This window comes from Macrosteles quadrilineatus, unplaced genomic scaffold (genome assembly GCF_028750875.1).
Source record: "Macrosteles quadrilineatus isolate MER2022 unplaced genomic scaffold, UCM_ALF_1.0 Scaffold_9__3_contigs__length_116548681, whole genome shotgun sequence".
Taxonomy (NCBI): Eukaryota; Metazoa; Arthropoda; class Insecta; order Hemiptera; family Cicadellidae; genus Macrosteles; species Macrosteles quadrilineatus.
In genome coordinates this window covers 101344357-101361936 of record NW_026542602.1, presented here as the reverse complement: position 1 = coordinate 101361936, position 17580 = coordinate 101344357, and the positions used below count along the sequence as shown (strand labels likewise).

The window sequence follows — 17580 nt, the reverse complement described above, 5'->3', positions numbered from 1 at the left end:
ATGGCTTGCTTAAATCATCAATAATAGCTTTGTAGCTACAGTATAGTAATGTTATATATATTGGGGTAGATACACAATTTACCAAATGTTAGATTCTTTGGAAGAAACTTACAGTAATCCATGATTAATTTTTAGTAATTTGTCTTCATGCAACAGCAACTTAAAATTGCAATACTTAAAGAATATGGAGAACAACTAGGCTACTAATATGTTTATTGTACTTTAGTAATTGTGTAATGCCAAATAACTAAACCTTTCACTATTGATACTTCAGTATCCAATAGTATCCATGTTAGTACATCCACAGGAATATAATTAACATTATATCAACTTTTAGGATAAGTAAATCCTAAACACAAATAATTTACTTATTCAAGAAGTACTGTAATGTTATTTTCGGTTTTCAGTGCATTATCTATCACAGATTTAACATGAACAACTGACTCCTAAATCCATACAGTGAGACAAACATATCCAGTCTTAAGAGGTATGTCACAAAAAACTGCCAGAAATGCCAGAAAAATCAATGGTTGAAATGTATAGGCCTAGTTATATTGTCTATTGGTTATTAGATTGCAATTTTTATCTTCTTGTTATAAATTTATAACTTGTATGACACACATATTTTCTGTTGAAATAAAATGTGTTGAAAACAATTCTGAAAAAAAAATGTTATGTCCCTTCTGCGTAATGTTAAGAGCCTACTACACTATTCAAGATCAGATAATTTTCTAACAACTAAGAGAAAGACATCCGATCCATACTTCATCGCCGGACTCAGGTAACGGATTAGGTAATGGCAGCCCTAGGCGAAATTAACTCTACATGTGGAACTTCTCTTTAATCGAGGAGAAATTGAGAACCTCCCCCTTAATCACGGGGACATAATTTCAGTCACCCGCGACCATGGAAAATTATTCATTAAAAAAACTTCAATTTGTGCACTAAGAGAATTGTTTTTGTACAATATGCTCTGGCCTAGTCGGCTTGGTGGTAAATCTGGAACTCGATTGACAACTATAAACTCAGCCAATTACTTTGTTACAGACCGTTTCACCGTGCTTGGCGTGTAGGGGAGGCAGTGCGAGAGAGACAGAAAAATACAAAAACGTAAACATAAAGCAAATTAATTTGACAAAGCTGATGCTAGTTCACAACTTTAGTATTTTAACGTGACTGTACCGTACGTTGAGGCGTAGTGGGGGAAAGCTCTCAGTGTGCATGCTCCAGCGAGGCCCCACGCACCGTGACACTATCTGTACCAGACAATAGTCTGAAGTCTAAACATAGATTTTTAAATTATCATGGTAGCCAAGATCATTCTTCAACCAACAACAAACTTATTGATAAATTTAAGAATTCAATGGGTAAATAATGTATAGATTTTTCTTTCAAGTTTGTAGGACACACAAAAGTAAAGTAGTCCTAGTAAATATTTTTAAATGCTTTTATTTACATACATATACAAAAATATCAACTTCCGATTATCTAACAGCTTAAGATTGAATTTATTAGAAACATTAATGATGTTGAAGATTTTGCCCTCTTTCGTACAAACCTGCAACCAATAACTTTATTGAATTACTTGTTTTTTGCTTAATTATTCATACCGAAAAATCCTAGTTATATTTAACTTGTGTAACCTACTTTTACACTGATCAGCAAGGAAGTGTTGCAATTCAAACATTTTTTTTTAGTTTAAAATCATTGAAATAATAAAAGTTTGACTAAAAATTTTTTTCCAGGTTATTTACCTGCAAAATAATCTTAAATTAGGGAGACCATTTGCAATAGACATAACTATGTAGCAGCTCTTCCAGGTATTAAATCAAAGATCATAAAAAGAGTAAATAGCAAAATAATCTTCATTGAGTGACTGTACATTAGCAAAATCAGTATAACAAAAAATTTTATAAACTCAAAAGCTCACCTGTATAATATCCACACATATACCATGACATCAGCATGGAGTTTAATTCTTCCTGCTTCTTCATTGAAGAACTCTGTATCAAAAAGGATAAGAGTATTTCATTACAAGTTCTGAACATGGCATTTTCTGGTCTGTGCTCAAATTACATCAACACCAAATTTTACATACAAGGCAAAGCGAAGCATGTAACGGTGGTTTTCACATACGAAGCAGAGCCGAGAGAAATCACTTTTGGTACGAATTATGAATTGAAACTTTTCATCACAACACAATTATGCATATTACAGCTTGCAGTCAAATTGTTTTTAAGAAACAGATGATTTAAATTGTGAATATTAATGGTAAGGAAACACTAGTACACATAGTGGGCAAATGGAGAACTGATTGAGAGCAAGGGAATGTAAATCCTTTTTTCCCTTGAATCAGAGCTTGGGAATAGTTATTTGTGTAACTAGTGGTGAAAGTGGCACTTTGCTGCACACGAGAGAGGTGAGTGCGGAATGATCTCGAGTGCAGCAAAGGCCTTTTTCACTCGTGTTACACATTATATTTTTCCTACAGTCACTATAAAGCATATAAATAATTAGTCTTTCAAACACTATACAACACGTTTTTAGGTTCAGCTGGCAACACAAATGGTGTCCTAGAGAAAGTAGTACCCGCGGTCCGTATCACTCCGCTATTTTTCCTCGGCAAGAAATGTGCTCCGCGTTTTGAGAATATAGTTCCGTATGTTTTTGTAATTTGAAGTGGTTTCCGAGCCTAAAAAAAATGCTTTAAAGGTATTTTCTCGTTTATTAAGATCGTAGGAATGTTTTAAAAACGTTTAAAAGAAAAGTCCAGTAAGTTCAGAAATACCGAAACTATAAACACGAAATGACAGGTTAAATCGTAGTTATAATAGTCAATCAGCTGCTCATAGTATTATATTTATATTATTATCATTAAGTGTTGCCAACCTATTTTCAAGCGTACACAGATTACGTGCATAATAGAACCACGCTGTTTTGTGTTGTTTCGTTGGAATCCTGATGTGCGGCAAAGTATAAACCGTACGGCAAAGTATAAACCGTACGGCAAAGTATAAATATACAGCAATTAGCAGCTTTCTGTACTATAAACAGTACAAGGAAGCCAACTTTGTCGGGTGACTGTAGGAAAACAATATTTTTTATATCAGCTGACATTTAAAATAGTAACTTTCTGTACCAAGTTATGAAAACTGTTTTCTTTAATAGATTTCTTTATTAGATAGATTTATTGTTTTTTTTATAGAGTTACCAAATATGATGTACCGTCTAGAGGGGCCTAAAATTTTGATTGGACTATACAAATATGACCAGGAATTAGGGATGGTCAAGTCTCGAAATTTCGGGAAATTTTCGGGAAATTTTCAATCTCGTTACACGAGACGAGATTACTTTTTGGCCGAGATTTTTATCGAGACGAGAATAAAAAAAAAAAAAAAAAAAAAAAAAAAAAAATTAAAAACGCCTGCAGAAAGTCAATGCAATACCCGCAATACAGGAGCGTGTTGTAGTTGCGTTTCCTTTTCGAAGGCGTTCTTATTTAATTAATTCTTTTAATGTAAATATTACTTTAATTCTTTTAATGTAAATATTACTTTCATTATTTTAATAATATTACTTTAATAACATTTGAGAAGTTTTGTTAAGTGTAAGCAGTGTGAGGAATGTTTTATTACTATAAAAAAGTCAAAACAAGTAACTATTTTATAAAAATTAATATTGCTTTTATTTTATGATTTATTTTATTTTAGGATAAGTTGAAATCTATCCTAACTGATATCACCATGTTTCCTAATCGTAGGCATTTTTAATAAGTTAGGCGTGATTAAAAAATGTTATGCTGATGTTATTTAATAAAAGATTGTAAATATTCTTGCCTATTATCATTATTTTAGTATTTAAACAGTCATCTAACAATGTTACAAAATCAGGTAAAAATTTCGAACGTGCATTTCCCGTTGTGTATGAGAAGAGAAATCTCGTCTCGATCTCGTCTCGAAATTTTATGAGAAATAAAAAAATCTCGTCTCGTCTCGTCTCGAACTAAAAATCCAATCTCGTCCATCCCTACCAGGAATCTAACTATCTATATATATAATTCCGTAAGTCAAATTTTTGTAAAGAAATTGTGAGTGACTGGATGGCCGTAGAAGGATGGGAGGGGTCTTATTTTAAAGGTCTTGACGTGAATTTTGAGGGAAAATATTCATTTTTCTTATTTTTTTACCATAAATTCGCAACAGAATAAAACTTTTCCCATTAAAACAACATGGGGTTTAATTTGTTTACATCTTTTGAAATTAAAACAGCTGTGCCACAGATTTGAAAACAGTGATCAATACACACATTTGGTTTACTTTTAGCCAGTCAACTATGAAATGTATACTATAATAAAACTGAAATATTGAAGATTAGTCGGAAAAACGTCTGCATTCTTTGTTTATATTTAAATCATATACTCAAGTTTCATTTTTTCATGCTTTTACGTTATTGTCGTGTTAAAGGAATAAACGACATAGAATAAATATTCTGTATAAATAATCAAAGAGTCAAAACTAAATCTAACTTCTGTTTTGTTTTTATTTTTAAATCATATGTTCAAGTTTATTTTAAATGATGTTGTTTTCTTTATATTTCTACACATTTTAAGGTTAAGGTTGTGTAAATATATACAACTAAAATAACCTATAAATGTTATTGGTTCTAAAATGGTGTATTTGCATTCCTTCGTAAGTAAATTTTTTTAGTGCAGTGAATATACAACGTAGAGTAATCATATTCGATCATACTTTTATAAAATCACCAGGGATTCAAGATGTTTTGGTATGTAGGCTGCTGGATATATATTCTTTTCATTATAAGTACTGTAATTAATATGAACGCCAGGGGAATACCACAAAGGCGGGGAACAGTTCATAGGAATGACAGTGCGCGTAGGAGAGCAAGAGTAGATAATGACGAACTTAATCAAGATATGTTATAACCCCTTTTTAGGAGACCCATGGTAGACGAGAGAAATGTAAAGATCCATGATGCAGGATTATTGGACCAAGAGTGCATTCAATGTAGTGCTCTTCATTTTAGAGAAGAGCTAACGAATAATCATTTTATGACATGTTGCCACAACGGACTTATTAACCTTCCTCAGTCAAAAACTAATGTAGAACTTAAAAGTTTGTTTGAAGAGAGCCCACAACTGTATAAATTCATTCGACAATGCAACAGTGCGATGGCTTTTGCTTATTTTTCAGCCAGTAAGAAAGATATTCCAGGAAAAAGGGCCATACTGTTTCAAAATTCAAGGACAGATTTATCGTTCAATCTCAGATTTGCTGCCTCAACATGATGAAGACCCCGTGTATGGCCAATTGTACATTATTGACACATCAACAGCAACAGAAATTCGTCAAAGGCGTCGAGAAAATAGTGACTTAAAACCTGAAATATTGTCAAAACTAGCTGAAATTCTATTAGAAAATCCATTTGCACAAATTTACAAAAGAGCTTCGGAAGAAATGGATGTACAAGGTGACAGTGAATTAGAACTTAGGTTTGTAGACAGGATAAATATGGATCGTCGTAGGTATAATAAGCCTACTGCAGATGAAATTGCAGGCGTCTTCAATTCATCTGAAGGCGAACCTCCAATGAATTTTTAAAATTCCAAACAGGGAAGCTTTTATTTATCCTCATTAACCGCAAGACCAAAGCTACCTTAGTAAACCAGTATTTATTCACAAACAATTATATGTTTGCTGCCTTTTAATGTTAAACCACTGGAGTGATTCAAATTATTTATTGAAAATGACATCAACAAAAGCAAACAAAGAAGAACAACAAACTGGTTTTTAAACAAAAGATATGGTGTAGGGATGCCTATTCTGACACATAGATAATGTTATTCTGAGTTTGTTTAAATACCGGTATTGCAAAAAGTTGTTTTACATTTGAGCTTTTTAGGGACTTATGTCCCTAAAAATAACAACAATAATAAAAATAATAATAATAAAATCTAATAACAACCGGTGGGGTATTTAACTATCTGCCGCCTCTAGGTAGGTTTCAGCACGACGTTGTGCTATCAGGCTTCCAGTCAGAAATGTTCACAGTCCATTGGACGTCGTTTAGTAAAAACTATATACAGTTCACAACACACAAACACAAACAAATACACATTTACCGATCGGTATTTACTAGGGGAGAGCGACATTTTGTCAAATCACCGGCCGCGACGAGTGACATCCAAGCCACAACTCAAGGTTACAGTGACATCCAAATTCTTTCTTTTGTTCCACACCTCCAGATCCCCTGGTAGCCCCCCCTCCCTTGACAAGGTCCTAGAACAGCCCCTGAATCAAATTCATTCTACTTCTACCAAACCATCAGAGAGATTTTAGTTCATAATATTGCAGGTTTTAAATATGTATTAATACACAATATATTTAAACATACAATTCTACCTTACCTTCATCATAGAAGCGCCCCGGGCCAAAGACGGTGGTTGCGGTGGGAAGGGAACATGAAAAGTCATCGGAGGCCTTGTCGGAAACTTAACCTTTGTCTTCTGAAATATTTTATCTTCTTCATCAATAAACTTGGAAATATCTTCCATTGATGATGGCATTTCTTGTTTAATTCTTTCATGATGGGATTCTTGAGTTTTTTGGTAAATATCTTCATGTTCAGATTCTTCAGTCACTGAACATTCACCCTTAAATCAAAGGAAGATTGAATTTTTAAGACAGATTTGTTTGTCATAAATAACATATTTTTTATTACTGGTATTCTACATAATATAATTAGTATGGAAAATAAATATATATATATATATATTTGTATCATCCAATATACTGTAGTTCTTTCTTAGCAATTCATTTGTAGATAAATAAGACTAATCTCTAAATTAATTAATAAAGTAAAAAATTACTGTCTAAAGAAGGAAGATTGCATTTAAAATTGAATGCCATGAATGACATTTTTTAGTAAATCATAATCATAATAAAGATGCAAATATACACATTTTTCAAGTTCATTGCAAAATATATCTTAATAAATTGGACCAGGATACTAGTCATTTTACTAGATATTTTATTTTACTACTATAATTGTGGAATTAGATTATTACATGGTGAACTTTTAGGAGCTACAAGCAGAAAAAAGAGTGTGTGACAAACAGGCATAAATATAGGCTATATGAGCCCATCAGTGCCTGGTTTGAGTATGTTTCGAGTGTGTGATCCTTTACTTTTGTAAAACATTTACGCAGCTTTTCAGGTTTGAATTAGTTTACTGATTTAAACATAGGCCTATTGATGAAAGATAGCCAAAATAAAAACTACTGGTTTTTCATGATTCTAAGTCTAGATTTTAAACATTCCTATTTTCAATTACCTCTTCTAAAACATATTGAGAATCATCAATCTGTTCTTGGACAGCTTTTTTCCCTTTTGATGGAATCAGAGTTTCAATCAACACCTCTTCTTCATTGTCATATCCTTATTAAAACAAACAGAAGTTTATAAAGACAACTCAGTTATTTGATATTAATTTACTTTAAAAAAAAGTACAAGTATAGGTCTAAATGTATCTGTTGACTTACATGAATTCAAACTTAACATTAAACTAATTGTGCTGCCTTATGTAGTTATTGAGATGTTAGTTAAGAGTCTTCTTCACCCCTGTGAAAACAATAAAAACATGCCTTGGACGTCCCTCACTACGGATGGAATGTGTGAAGATAAGATATAATGTTAAAACTTTTTTCCCTTACAGATTAATGTTGATTCTAGGGCCCTCATACGTGATATATCCAAGAAAATCAATATTATAAGTACAAAAAAGTTGTAAAGTAGGTAACGTAAATTTAGTCACTTTTAAACACTGATAAAACTAATATTTTTTTCTTTTTCAACCTTTTGAGGTATAAGAGCCTTAATATAAGTAACTATTTAACTACATCTATATAAATAAAATTAGAGTTTTGTCTGTACATTGCTCAGAATTATAAATTTTTAGGTTATTTTTACGTTTTATAGATTAAAGAAGCAGAAACGAGTCTTATCTCTATTTCTGTCCGTCTGTCTTTCTGTCTGTCTGTAACACTCAAGGTGACATTTTACGCTATCTTCTCCAGGAAAACGAGAGTACCTATCAAGATCCAAGTCATTTTAATGTATTCACTGGATTGGCGAGAGCGTCTTTAGCCATTAAAATATGGTCTCACTACTTCGTAAATAAAATCACGGACGTTCAAAAATGCAGTTTTGTGCGATATTTGTCAAGTTTTGTCAAATTTTCATCACATAATCCTCTATGGATAGATAACGAACAGCTGTTCGGATCAAGATTATTTTTTCTAGCTGTCACTGATATGTTTACAAATGTTGTTTACAAATACCACAACCATTTTCGAACACGTTTTGAAAGCAAATCCCAACCAAGTGAGTTTAAAAACGTTTTTCATACATAACGGATTTAATTAATCGCAAGTGGAATAATATAGTGTAATCGGGTACACTTCCATATCTGTATGGCACAAACAACCAAATGAATAATATTGATTTTTCGATTGTTTAATTCGATATATCGTTTGGTTAGTTAGGTTCGGTTAACCTTACCTAACTAACCAAACGACAAGGTAAGGTAACGACCAAGGTAGGTAAGGTTAACCAAACCTAACTAACCAAACAACATATCGAATAATGGATATATCGTTCAATATTACTCATACGGTTGTTTGTGCCAACAGATATGGAAGTGTACCCGTGTAATCGTAAATGAAATTAAATAACTAGGCACCATCCAGGTCAGGAACCAGAGATTCTTTGTGTATAAAAAATTGTTCTTGAGTTTTGATAACCAGAAAGAAGACCTTGAATCAGTGTTGTATATGGCTTGGAAACTTAAATTTATTAATGATCGTCGCCAATAGCTTAGAAACAAGGTTTCCACTCATTGACGGCGCTTCAATGGCGGTTGTGTAAAGTGTAAAGTAAAAAATCACAACTGCAGTGGGTGATTGTAGCAGAGGTTTACCGATGATGCTAAACTCGCTTTTGCAATGTGTCACTTTCTGTTCCTAACTACTGTTCTTAATAAAGTTTCAACTGACTACGATAAGATCCCCGTGTGTGGAACGGGCACACAGCTAGTTGATACTAAATTTCAAAAAAATTAACCGGGTTCCCACATAGGTAAAACTTTTTTTAGGGTGAAACTAAATTTCAGTGTTGGAGAATGAGTAGAGTTGAGTTAACCCAGGGATTAAACTATAATAACAGGTTAACCGAATTTGGAGAACACGGGCCTTAATTGGATATTGTTAATCAAGGGTTAACTAGTGATGATGCAATTAGAAACTAATATTAATTAAATGATACTAATATGATTAATAATAAATGATTGATTATACTAAAGGGCCGTCCAGTGGTCGAAAACTCGGGCAAAAATATGTTATGTGCAGATTTCTCTATTTTCACCCCAAGCTGTAAATAAAACACATGTGATTGGAATTTCTTCCATTTGTTTTGATTATCTATTTATATTTCATTGTTATTTCGTCACCAGCATAACAACCCATGTTACGGTAATTGTTTTTATATTTTAAAATCATTTTTTAGCTTAGCCTATTTGAGTCTATTTTAATACCTAGCCTATATGAAGGGATTCTGCACATCTACAAGAAAATATCTTTCCAACAGTATGCATAGATTTTCCATGTGATGCACACGAGCTGAGAAAAAAGGGGTACTTTCCTGTTAAAGGGAACATTCATTATTATCGATAATTTTTTCCTCGATATATCGATATTAACAAATTGAAAAATATCAGCTGACAACTACGATAAATATTGTTCATTATCAACAAACAATAATGAAATGAAACTGTTATAAAAAAATAACCTAACATAACTAACCAAACTTGTCGTGTAACATTAAAAAATTCCGTGTTTAACTTGCCTTTTCTGTTATCAAACGGAATTTTTAAATGGCACAGCAAGTTTGGTTAGTTATGTTAGGTTAGCTTAGAACAGTTTCATTTCTTAATCCATATAATAGACTATTTTAGACTAAACAAGATCAGTTGTCAATTTGTAATGGATCGGAAAACAAAAATATCGATACATCGAGAAAAAAATCATCGATAATAATGAATGTTCCCTTTAACAGGAAAGTACCAAAAAAGGTTTTAAAGAAACATGCTTGCTTATTTGCAGATGATTAGTTAAATGATTTTTTTTTTTAATTGAATTGAATACTTAACGAACTAATTAACTTTATTATGTTAAAATCACCTTCTCCCATTATCAATGCTTTCTTCGAGGTAACTTACTCAGATTTTTACAATGACTAAAGTAACAAAACTTACCAACATATCTGACAACGCACCAGTGGTTGTCTACAATTTTGACAACCACTGCTTCATACTGTTGCCCATCTGTAGAGTAAACTGCTCGACAAGAACTTCCTACTGCCCACTAAAAATAATTACAATCCTTTTACAAAAAAATTATCCTGTAAACAATAATGTTGACAAATATCATACCTGTGAAATTTATGTTAAACATTATAATAAATCACTTATTACCCAACAGAACACAATTTTCTAACAGGTTGAGAGGTTACACAGTTCTATAACCAATAGGCCTAGTCAATTGTTCTGCCCGAGATTGAAAAAATCTCACATTTTATTTACTACCACCATTGATTATATAGATTTTAATTTAGTATTTAAATAATTTAGTATACAAATCTGTTATATCACCAACCAAATATTTTGCCTATTAAAGCCCTCGCTATTCCCATAGACCGATTATGCTGGTTCGCAAACTTGTTCAAATAAACGTAGGTTTACACGTTTGTACACTACCAAATTTCAACAAAATCGGATAATTTTTGCTTGTGTTATCGTGCTAACGGTGGGCTCTGGGGACCTCAAAACAAAAAGTTAAATCGGTCCCGAGTCTAGATCTTACCGCGAGACCTACGGTAATAGCTTATTCCATATACTATGGGAAATAAACTCTTTTTTTTAAGAGGTTGGCGGCCTCTTTTAACCTTGCATTTGCCAGTCTTCATAGACTACAGATCTGTGCGTGGAACGTATCCAGCAAAGCAAGGGGTGAAGAGGTACAGTACGAAGGTGAGCTGTACTAATAAAATGTTTGCGGCAGTGACCAGGATCCAAACCCACGACATCGCTGCCTTGGGCCCGAAGACCGTGACGCTACCAATTGAGCCACCCACTCACCTACTATAGTATAGTAGAATGATAATAGGTATAAAATACTAATAAAACTTATAGCTCTAATGATAGTGACTGAACAGCTTGCATTGAACTGAAATAGAATACACTTATGTAATCACCTTCTTTCTATTATTTTTCTTCTTAGTTTCTAAACTTGCATCACTTAGGAATTCTTCAACGTCTTCATTTTTTAATCCTAATTCTTTCTGAATCTTCCTCGTTATCTAAAACAAACACTCTTTTTAATTAAAATCTCAATCAAGTGTTAGGTTAGAGTAAAATTTTTAATACATAATGCAATTTAAATTAAGTGCACAATTACTTTTAAAATAAAAATTTAATCTGAAATAAGGTAAGTTAAACAATAATTTCTTGCTATTTGGACAATTGAATTATCATCTGATCCATTAGTATAACTGAACCTTAACATCAAATAAAGACCCCCACCGCGTCAAACCTGCAGACTAAGCAAATTTCCATTTCACTAAATTACCTATTTCATAAAAATTTTTGGATTTTTTATTTAAAAAAGTAATATTTTTATTTTAATGGGTACTTAGGTTTGCTGCTACAGTGAAGATAATAAGGTGTGTTTTTATTGAAATATTGATAAGTATGAAATAAACAAATTTGCCAAATTTCATTAAAATATGTCCATAAACAAGCAAACTACAACATATATATATATATAATTCCGTAAGCGAATTGGTCCCCACGAAATCCGTAAGCGAATCGGTCCCCACGAAATATGTCGAGTTAGGTAAAAAGTAGCATGGCTGTTGAGGATTCATTTTAATGCTTAAGATCCAAGGACGGTGGGAAAAATATCAGAAGTGTCAAAAATTAACCCTGCTCTACCCCACAGGCCGTCAAAAATCCGGTCATTTTCTAATGGAAGTACACAGTGTTTCTACAAGCTGCTTTAAACAGCTGATGTAAACATTGTGTATTTGTATGTTTATTGATTTTAGTGTTCTGTTTTTAGGCTAGAATGGTAATGCAGTGTTGAAATGTATCGTGTTGGGGGAAGAACGTGACTAAATGTGTAAAGAAGATTGCATTTCTTAATTTCCTTTTAAACTTGTATACTTAACTACAAAGCAGCAATTGCTGCTATGGTCCCCTAGTCTATCTATCTATATATATAATACGCTAAGCCGATTTTTGTGAACAGAACTCCTCCCACATTTTTGGACCGATTTTGATGATTAAAGTGTCAAAAAAATTGCACTGATCTGTAGTTTTGCAAAGTGTTTTTGGTTTTTTGAAATCTTTATTAGTTTGGGCAGGATCTTCCATCAAAGTTGGGTTTTCTCCCATAAGATTAACATGGGGGAATCTAAATATTTAATTGGAAACAAGTCTCCACTAATTTGAGAGAATGGCTTGGCGTAGAAACTTGGTAGAGGGGTCAAAAGAAAGGTCTTGGTCTGTAGATCAATTATCAAAAGAAAAACTAAGTGAATTCTCTTAGGGCTCTGTTCCAGAAGCCTTTAAAGATCCCTCCACAGATTTTTTTACATTTTGGTCATGTGGATAAGACTTTTTAATGAAACAGCTGTTCATTTTTAAATTGTAATCTAAACAACACACATTTATTGGGAGTTACTAAATAGTCCAAAAGAAGTATTTGCAATGCTATTTTCTGATTTTAAAATTGATTTTCGTCTGTATCATGTCATGTTTTGCATTATAAAGTTCCATTACGGTATCAGGAAAATCCTTTTATTACAGTAACTCTTACAATCAATTATTTCTTATTGAACTATCTTATATCTATTTTACACGACATTTTGGCTGTAAAAAATAGCACAATGAGTAAACACTATTTAAGCAGCTACTGTCGTGACAGGAAGGTCATATTCCTTTAAAACTAGATTACATAATCCTTTATAAGATACGTTGATTAAAAATGCATGTAAACGTCAATATTTACGTAACAGCCAATTTAAGTTTTTTTTTTTTTGCTTTTTGGAAATGCCCCATTGCTATTTTATTTACATTATTTGCTGCCAATGAAGCCGCACGACCATATAAACGAGGAGGTCCCAGTTCATGAATAAAAGCCAACTTCACTTCAAGTATATTCCACTATACACCTAACGTGAACTGACCCAACGTAACGAAGCAAAAATCATACTTACACTGTAATGGAAATACCTCCCTTTGAAGTTATAACGTGTCTTCCCAACAAACAGATATTTTTTCAAATAAAATCATAGATTAATCTGCATTACACTCATGAAATAACGGAAGTGTTTAACTACAAAAGATCCACCAACATACCAGATAACATACTAATAATATCTCCGATGACGTACGGTATGGGAAATATTTTATTCGTTGAATGATCAACCATTTTTGTAACGAACGCAATTAATATCATTATTGTTTTTACACTTATTACTCTTTAAACAAAAAACAATGCTAAATTCTCAAAATATGTATAATTTTACTCAATTTATCGCAGTTAGATGAATTAGTGTAAGCCTTGAAATTTACCGTCGATTTTGACGGGTTTCACCTAGTTTTATTTAATTATTCTACATAAGAATAACATGAGATTTCTAAAATAACGCTTTTTTGAATTTTCCCGTAACTGTTAAGCATACAACACCTATTTTAAATATACTAAATTATTTATTTTTTTAATGTTTTTACGGTGAAAATGGAAAAACCAATTTTTACCCCCTAAAACCCCTGTTCCCATAGTCCAATCATGCTGTTTTACTAACTCTTTTGAATAAATATAAGTTGGTTTACACGTTTATAGCAAATTTCATCAAAATCGGATCCATCACTTTTGCTTGAGTTATCGTGCTAACGGGCACATATAAATGAATTTGAACGGATGGTGTTTTTGACCTCTAGGGACTTCAAATCGAAAACGTAAATCGGTCCCAAGTCCAGGTCTTGCCATGAGACCTACGTTAATAGCTTATTCCCTATATATAAAATGTCAAAATAGAATATACAGTAGATAGCCTAAGCCCATCTTGTAAACAAGGTTGAGCAAAAACTAGAGAACGTAAGTTACCTTTCTCTTGACTGTGGAGATTGCCTTGTCATATGCTGTAAGGATTGCAGAATCATCCCATTCCTCATCATCTTCATCATAATCCTAAAAGCACAAAAAAACCCTGACATAAAAAAATGATTAGTACTAATGACTACTGTAAAACACCTTAGCCTAAAAACTATTAAGTTATTCATAACTTAGTTTATTATGTAGCCTAATTGAGCGGAGCGAAGCAAAGCTCTTTGGGATCAACTTCAATACAATCATTATAACACTTAATCTCAATAATGGCTGAACATATTTTTGCCAAACTTACGAAGGTTGTTTTTTCAAATGTTTAGGCCTAAGTTTAGATGATTTAGACGTAGGTAACCAATTTCAATTTTGGATAATGCCTATGTAATTTTACAGTAACTCAAAGTTTTTACATTTTAACATTGGTCTTATGGGTTGCCATGATGGTTACAAAATAACAACGTACCGTAAATGAAAACAAAACAAAGAATCATAGTATATGTTCAAATCAAGCCACGACCTAAACACAGTACAAAGGAAGAAATTGGATGATGACAACTGATCAAAAAATACAGAGAAAGTCTTAGGTTTACATTTAAGTCGCAATTTGGAAACGACCACTGATTGAATAGGTACCTACAGAAATAAACTCGAAACTTAACTAAAATGTTCAGCAACACATTTTCAAAAACCTATCATGTGACCCCTCATCTTAAAGGGTTTATCAAGAGAAATTGAATGACACAAACCAGAGGTCAATATCGCACCCCTAATCAAAATGGCAGCCATTTTAATTTCAGTTGAGCAAGCAAGATAAGAGTAGGGACACCCCCAGTTAACTTTAAAACAAGTGACAGTAGGAAAACCAAACTCTGTACATGTTTACAACATAAAAAATGCACTTTTTTGTTTAAGTTAGAACTATAACCCGGGCCCCAAAATGGGGTATTTTGGGGGCAGCCCCAATTTTTCAAATGTAAACACCTATCGTGTGACCCCTCATTTTAAAGGGTTTCTCAAGACAAATTAAATGGCACAAACTAGAGGTCAATATCGCACCCCTAATCAAAAAGGTAGTCATTTTGAAATATCCCCTATTAACTTTTTAACAGGTTATAGCAGAAAAACTAAACTCAGCATAGGGAAAAAACTAATCTCCTTTATAAAAAAAGAGAATTCAACTTTTGGTCAGTAGGCCTATTAAATTATAAAATTTTTTGGGCGGGGCCAGACTTTATCTTGCTTGCTCATCTTAAATAATTAAAATGGCTGCAATTTTGATTAGGGGTGCGATATCGACCTCTGTTTTGCGCAATTCAATTTCTCTTGATTAACCCTTTAAAATGAGGGTCACATGATAGGTGTTTACATGGGTCTGACTTAGGGGAGGTACGATTGAGGCATTAGTTCAAAATTCCTCCGCGAACAGCGCTGTAGTAGAGAGCACTTTGGCATTGAAGGTTTATTAATCGCAAAAATAGTTCTGTTCATAAAATAAAATTATAAATGCCTCAAATTCAATTTTATTATTTTTTTATTATAAAATTAAACTATCATAACCTAACCGAACTAACCAAACTTGCTGATAATGAAATAATATACTTAACAAAAGATTAGTAATAGAAAAAATAATTCTGTTTATTAAATAAAACTAGAAATTGGTCAATTCAAATTGTATGACTTAATAATAAAATTAAACTGTCATAACCGAACCAAACCAACCAAACTTGCTGATAATAAAAAAATCTTGGACAAAAAGTTAATGCTACCAGCGGGATTCAAACCCGGGAACTTCAGCATATCAGCCCGGCACGCTAACCACTAGACCACCGAAGTCGATGGCTACAGATCGTTTTGTTACGGTAATGGCGTTCCCTGAGCCAATAAGAATCCCACAGCTGGCATCGTAGCCTTTTCTATACCTCCCCTGAGTAAATACCGTGTTTACATTTGAAAATTTGGGGCTGCCCCAAAATATCCCATTTTGGGGGCTGGATCAAAGTTGTAATAACTTTGATGAAAAAGTGCAATTTCTTATGTTGTAAATATGTGCCGAGTTTGGTTTTCCTACTGCAACGCGTTAAAAAGTTAACCAGACTTTTGCCTAACCCTGTATAGATAACCTAGGGCTAGGCCAAGTCTAATTTTCTTATTAGTAAGCCTAGGCCTGTGAGATACCAATGCAAGACTTGTAATTACCTGCTTTCTCACGTAAATCATAGGTTTCTCATTTCCTGACATGATGAAATGTTAACTCTTTACTTTTCAAGATATTCTGTTTGTATTCTAATTTTTATTAATGATAGAACTCACGATTTTGGGTTGCAAATTTGCAATGCAAATCAAGCCGGTTTCCGGTTTATTTGATTTAACTTAACCTAAAACAAAATAACCTCTCACTCAACTATGATGTCAGATGTGTATGTGCAGTGTTGCCACACAGCTCCGGAAGAAATCCGTCCTCACTAGCATAAAAATCCCGCTTTTTCCTCTCTAATCCGCGCACAATACGTTAAAAATACGTACACAATCCGCGCACACTGTAAATTAACCTGAGTCTAATAATATAGTACAGTACTAGAAAACAAGTTTTACATTACATTTTTTCACCTATAACGAAATGTAAACTCAAAATATGTTACAGGAGGTTTACACTTACCGTATAATATACATATTATGTGCTTTTGATATGGTAAACCATGAATTACTTTTGACAAGGATGTGCAACTTGGGAATCAGAGGAGTGGCACTTGATTGGTTTGCTTCCTATTTGACTGAGAGAAAACAGTTTGTTTCCATACCCAACGTTGATGGGGTTGGTTATCTGAAAAGGAATGCTTCGCCTACAGCTCTGATCAAGAGAGGAGTGCCCCAAGGGTTCGTATTGGGTCCCACGTTGTTCCTTATCTTCATTAACAGCCTACCTAAAAGTGTCAGCTTATCTAAGACTTGCCTATTTGCCGATGACACGTCCCTCACTCTTTCCAGTGCATCTATGGAATCCTTGGAACTAAAGGCATTTTTAGAGTCAAATAGTCTTCTGCAATGGTGTTATGAAAATCAGCTGATTTTAAATGCAGAGAAAACTCAAATGTTGAACTTTCGCATGTCAAATAGGTCATCGTCAGCAAACAACTGTGGTCTTAACATTCTTCTAGAAGACAAAGTTGTGACCTCGTCCCAAAATGTTAAGTTTCTTGGTTTGATATTAGACGAAAATCTTAACTTTCGCCATCACATTGAAAGTGTAACCAGTAAAGTCTCCACTGGGGTTTTTGTTCTTCGAACTCTGAAACAAAAGACTGGTATTTAGGTACTTCTGTCAGCGTACTATGGCATAG

At 33.2% G+C, this 17580-nt stretch overlaps 1 protein-coding gene across 1 annotated transcript; it reads right to left on the bottom strand.

The window, feature by feature from the left end:
* Positions 1 to 1434: 1434 nt before the first annotated feature.
* On the bottom strand, positions 1435 to 16597 carry LOC129003866 (survival motor neuron protein-like). Its single transcript, XM_054432194.1, has 8 exons — positions 16439 to 16597; positions 14243 to 14326; positions 11325 to 11429; positions 10327 to 10435; positions 7351 to 7454; positions 6425 to 6670; positions 1931 to 2003; positions 1435 to 1558 (listed from the first exon to the last, which is right to left on the bottom strand). The coding sequence occupies exons 1-8, from the start codon at positions 16478 to 16480 to the stop codon at positions 1521 to 1523; spliced, it is 801 nt and encodes a 266-aa protein (XP_054288169.1). The 5' UTR covers positions 16481 to 16597; the 3' UTR covers positions 1435 to 1520.
* Between the last annotated feature and the right edge of the window lie 983 nt (positions 16598 to 17580).

Bases quoted from the DNA above. Each gene is read 5' to 3' on its own strand.
- LOC129003866 (XM_054432194.1), bottom strand. From the start codon at position 16,480: ATGTCAGGAAATGAGAAACCTATGATTTACGTGAGAAAGCAG. The intron at 11,430-14,242 runs GTAACTTACGTT...TGTTTGTTTTAG, and splicing joins TCTCCACAGTCAAGAGAAAG to ATAACGAGGAAGATTCAGAA. The intron at 1,559-1,930 runs GTGAGCTTTTGA...TATTGGTTGCAG, and splicing joins TATGTGTGGATATTATACAG to GTTTGTACGAAAGAGGGCAA.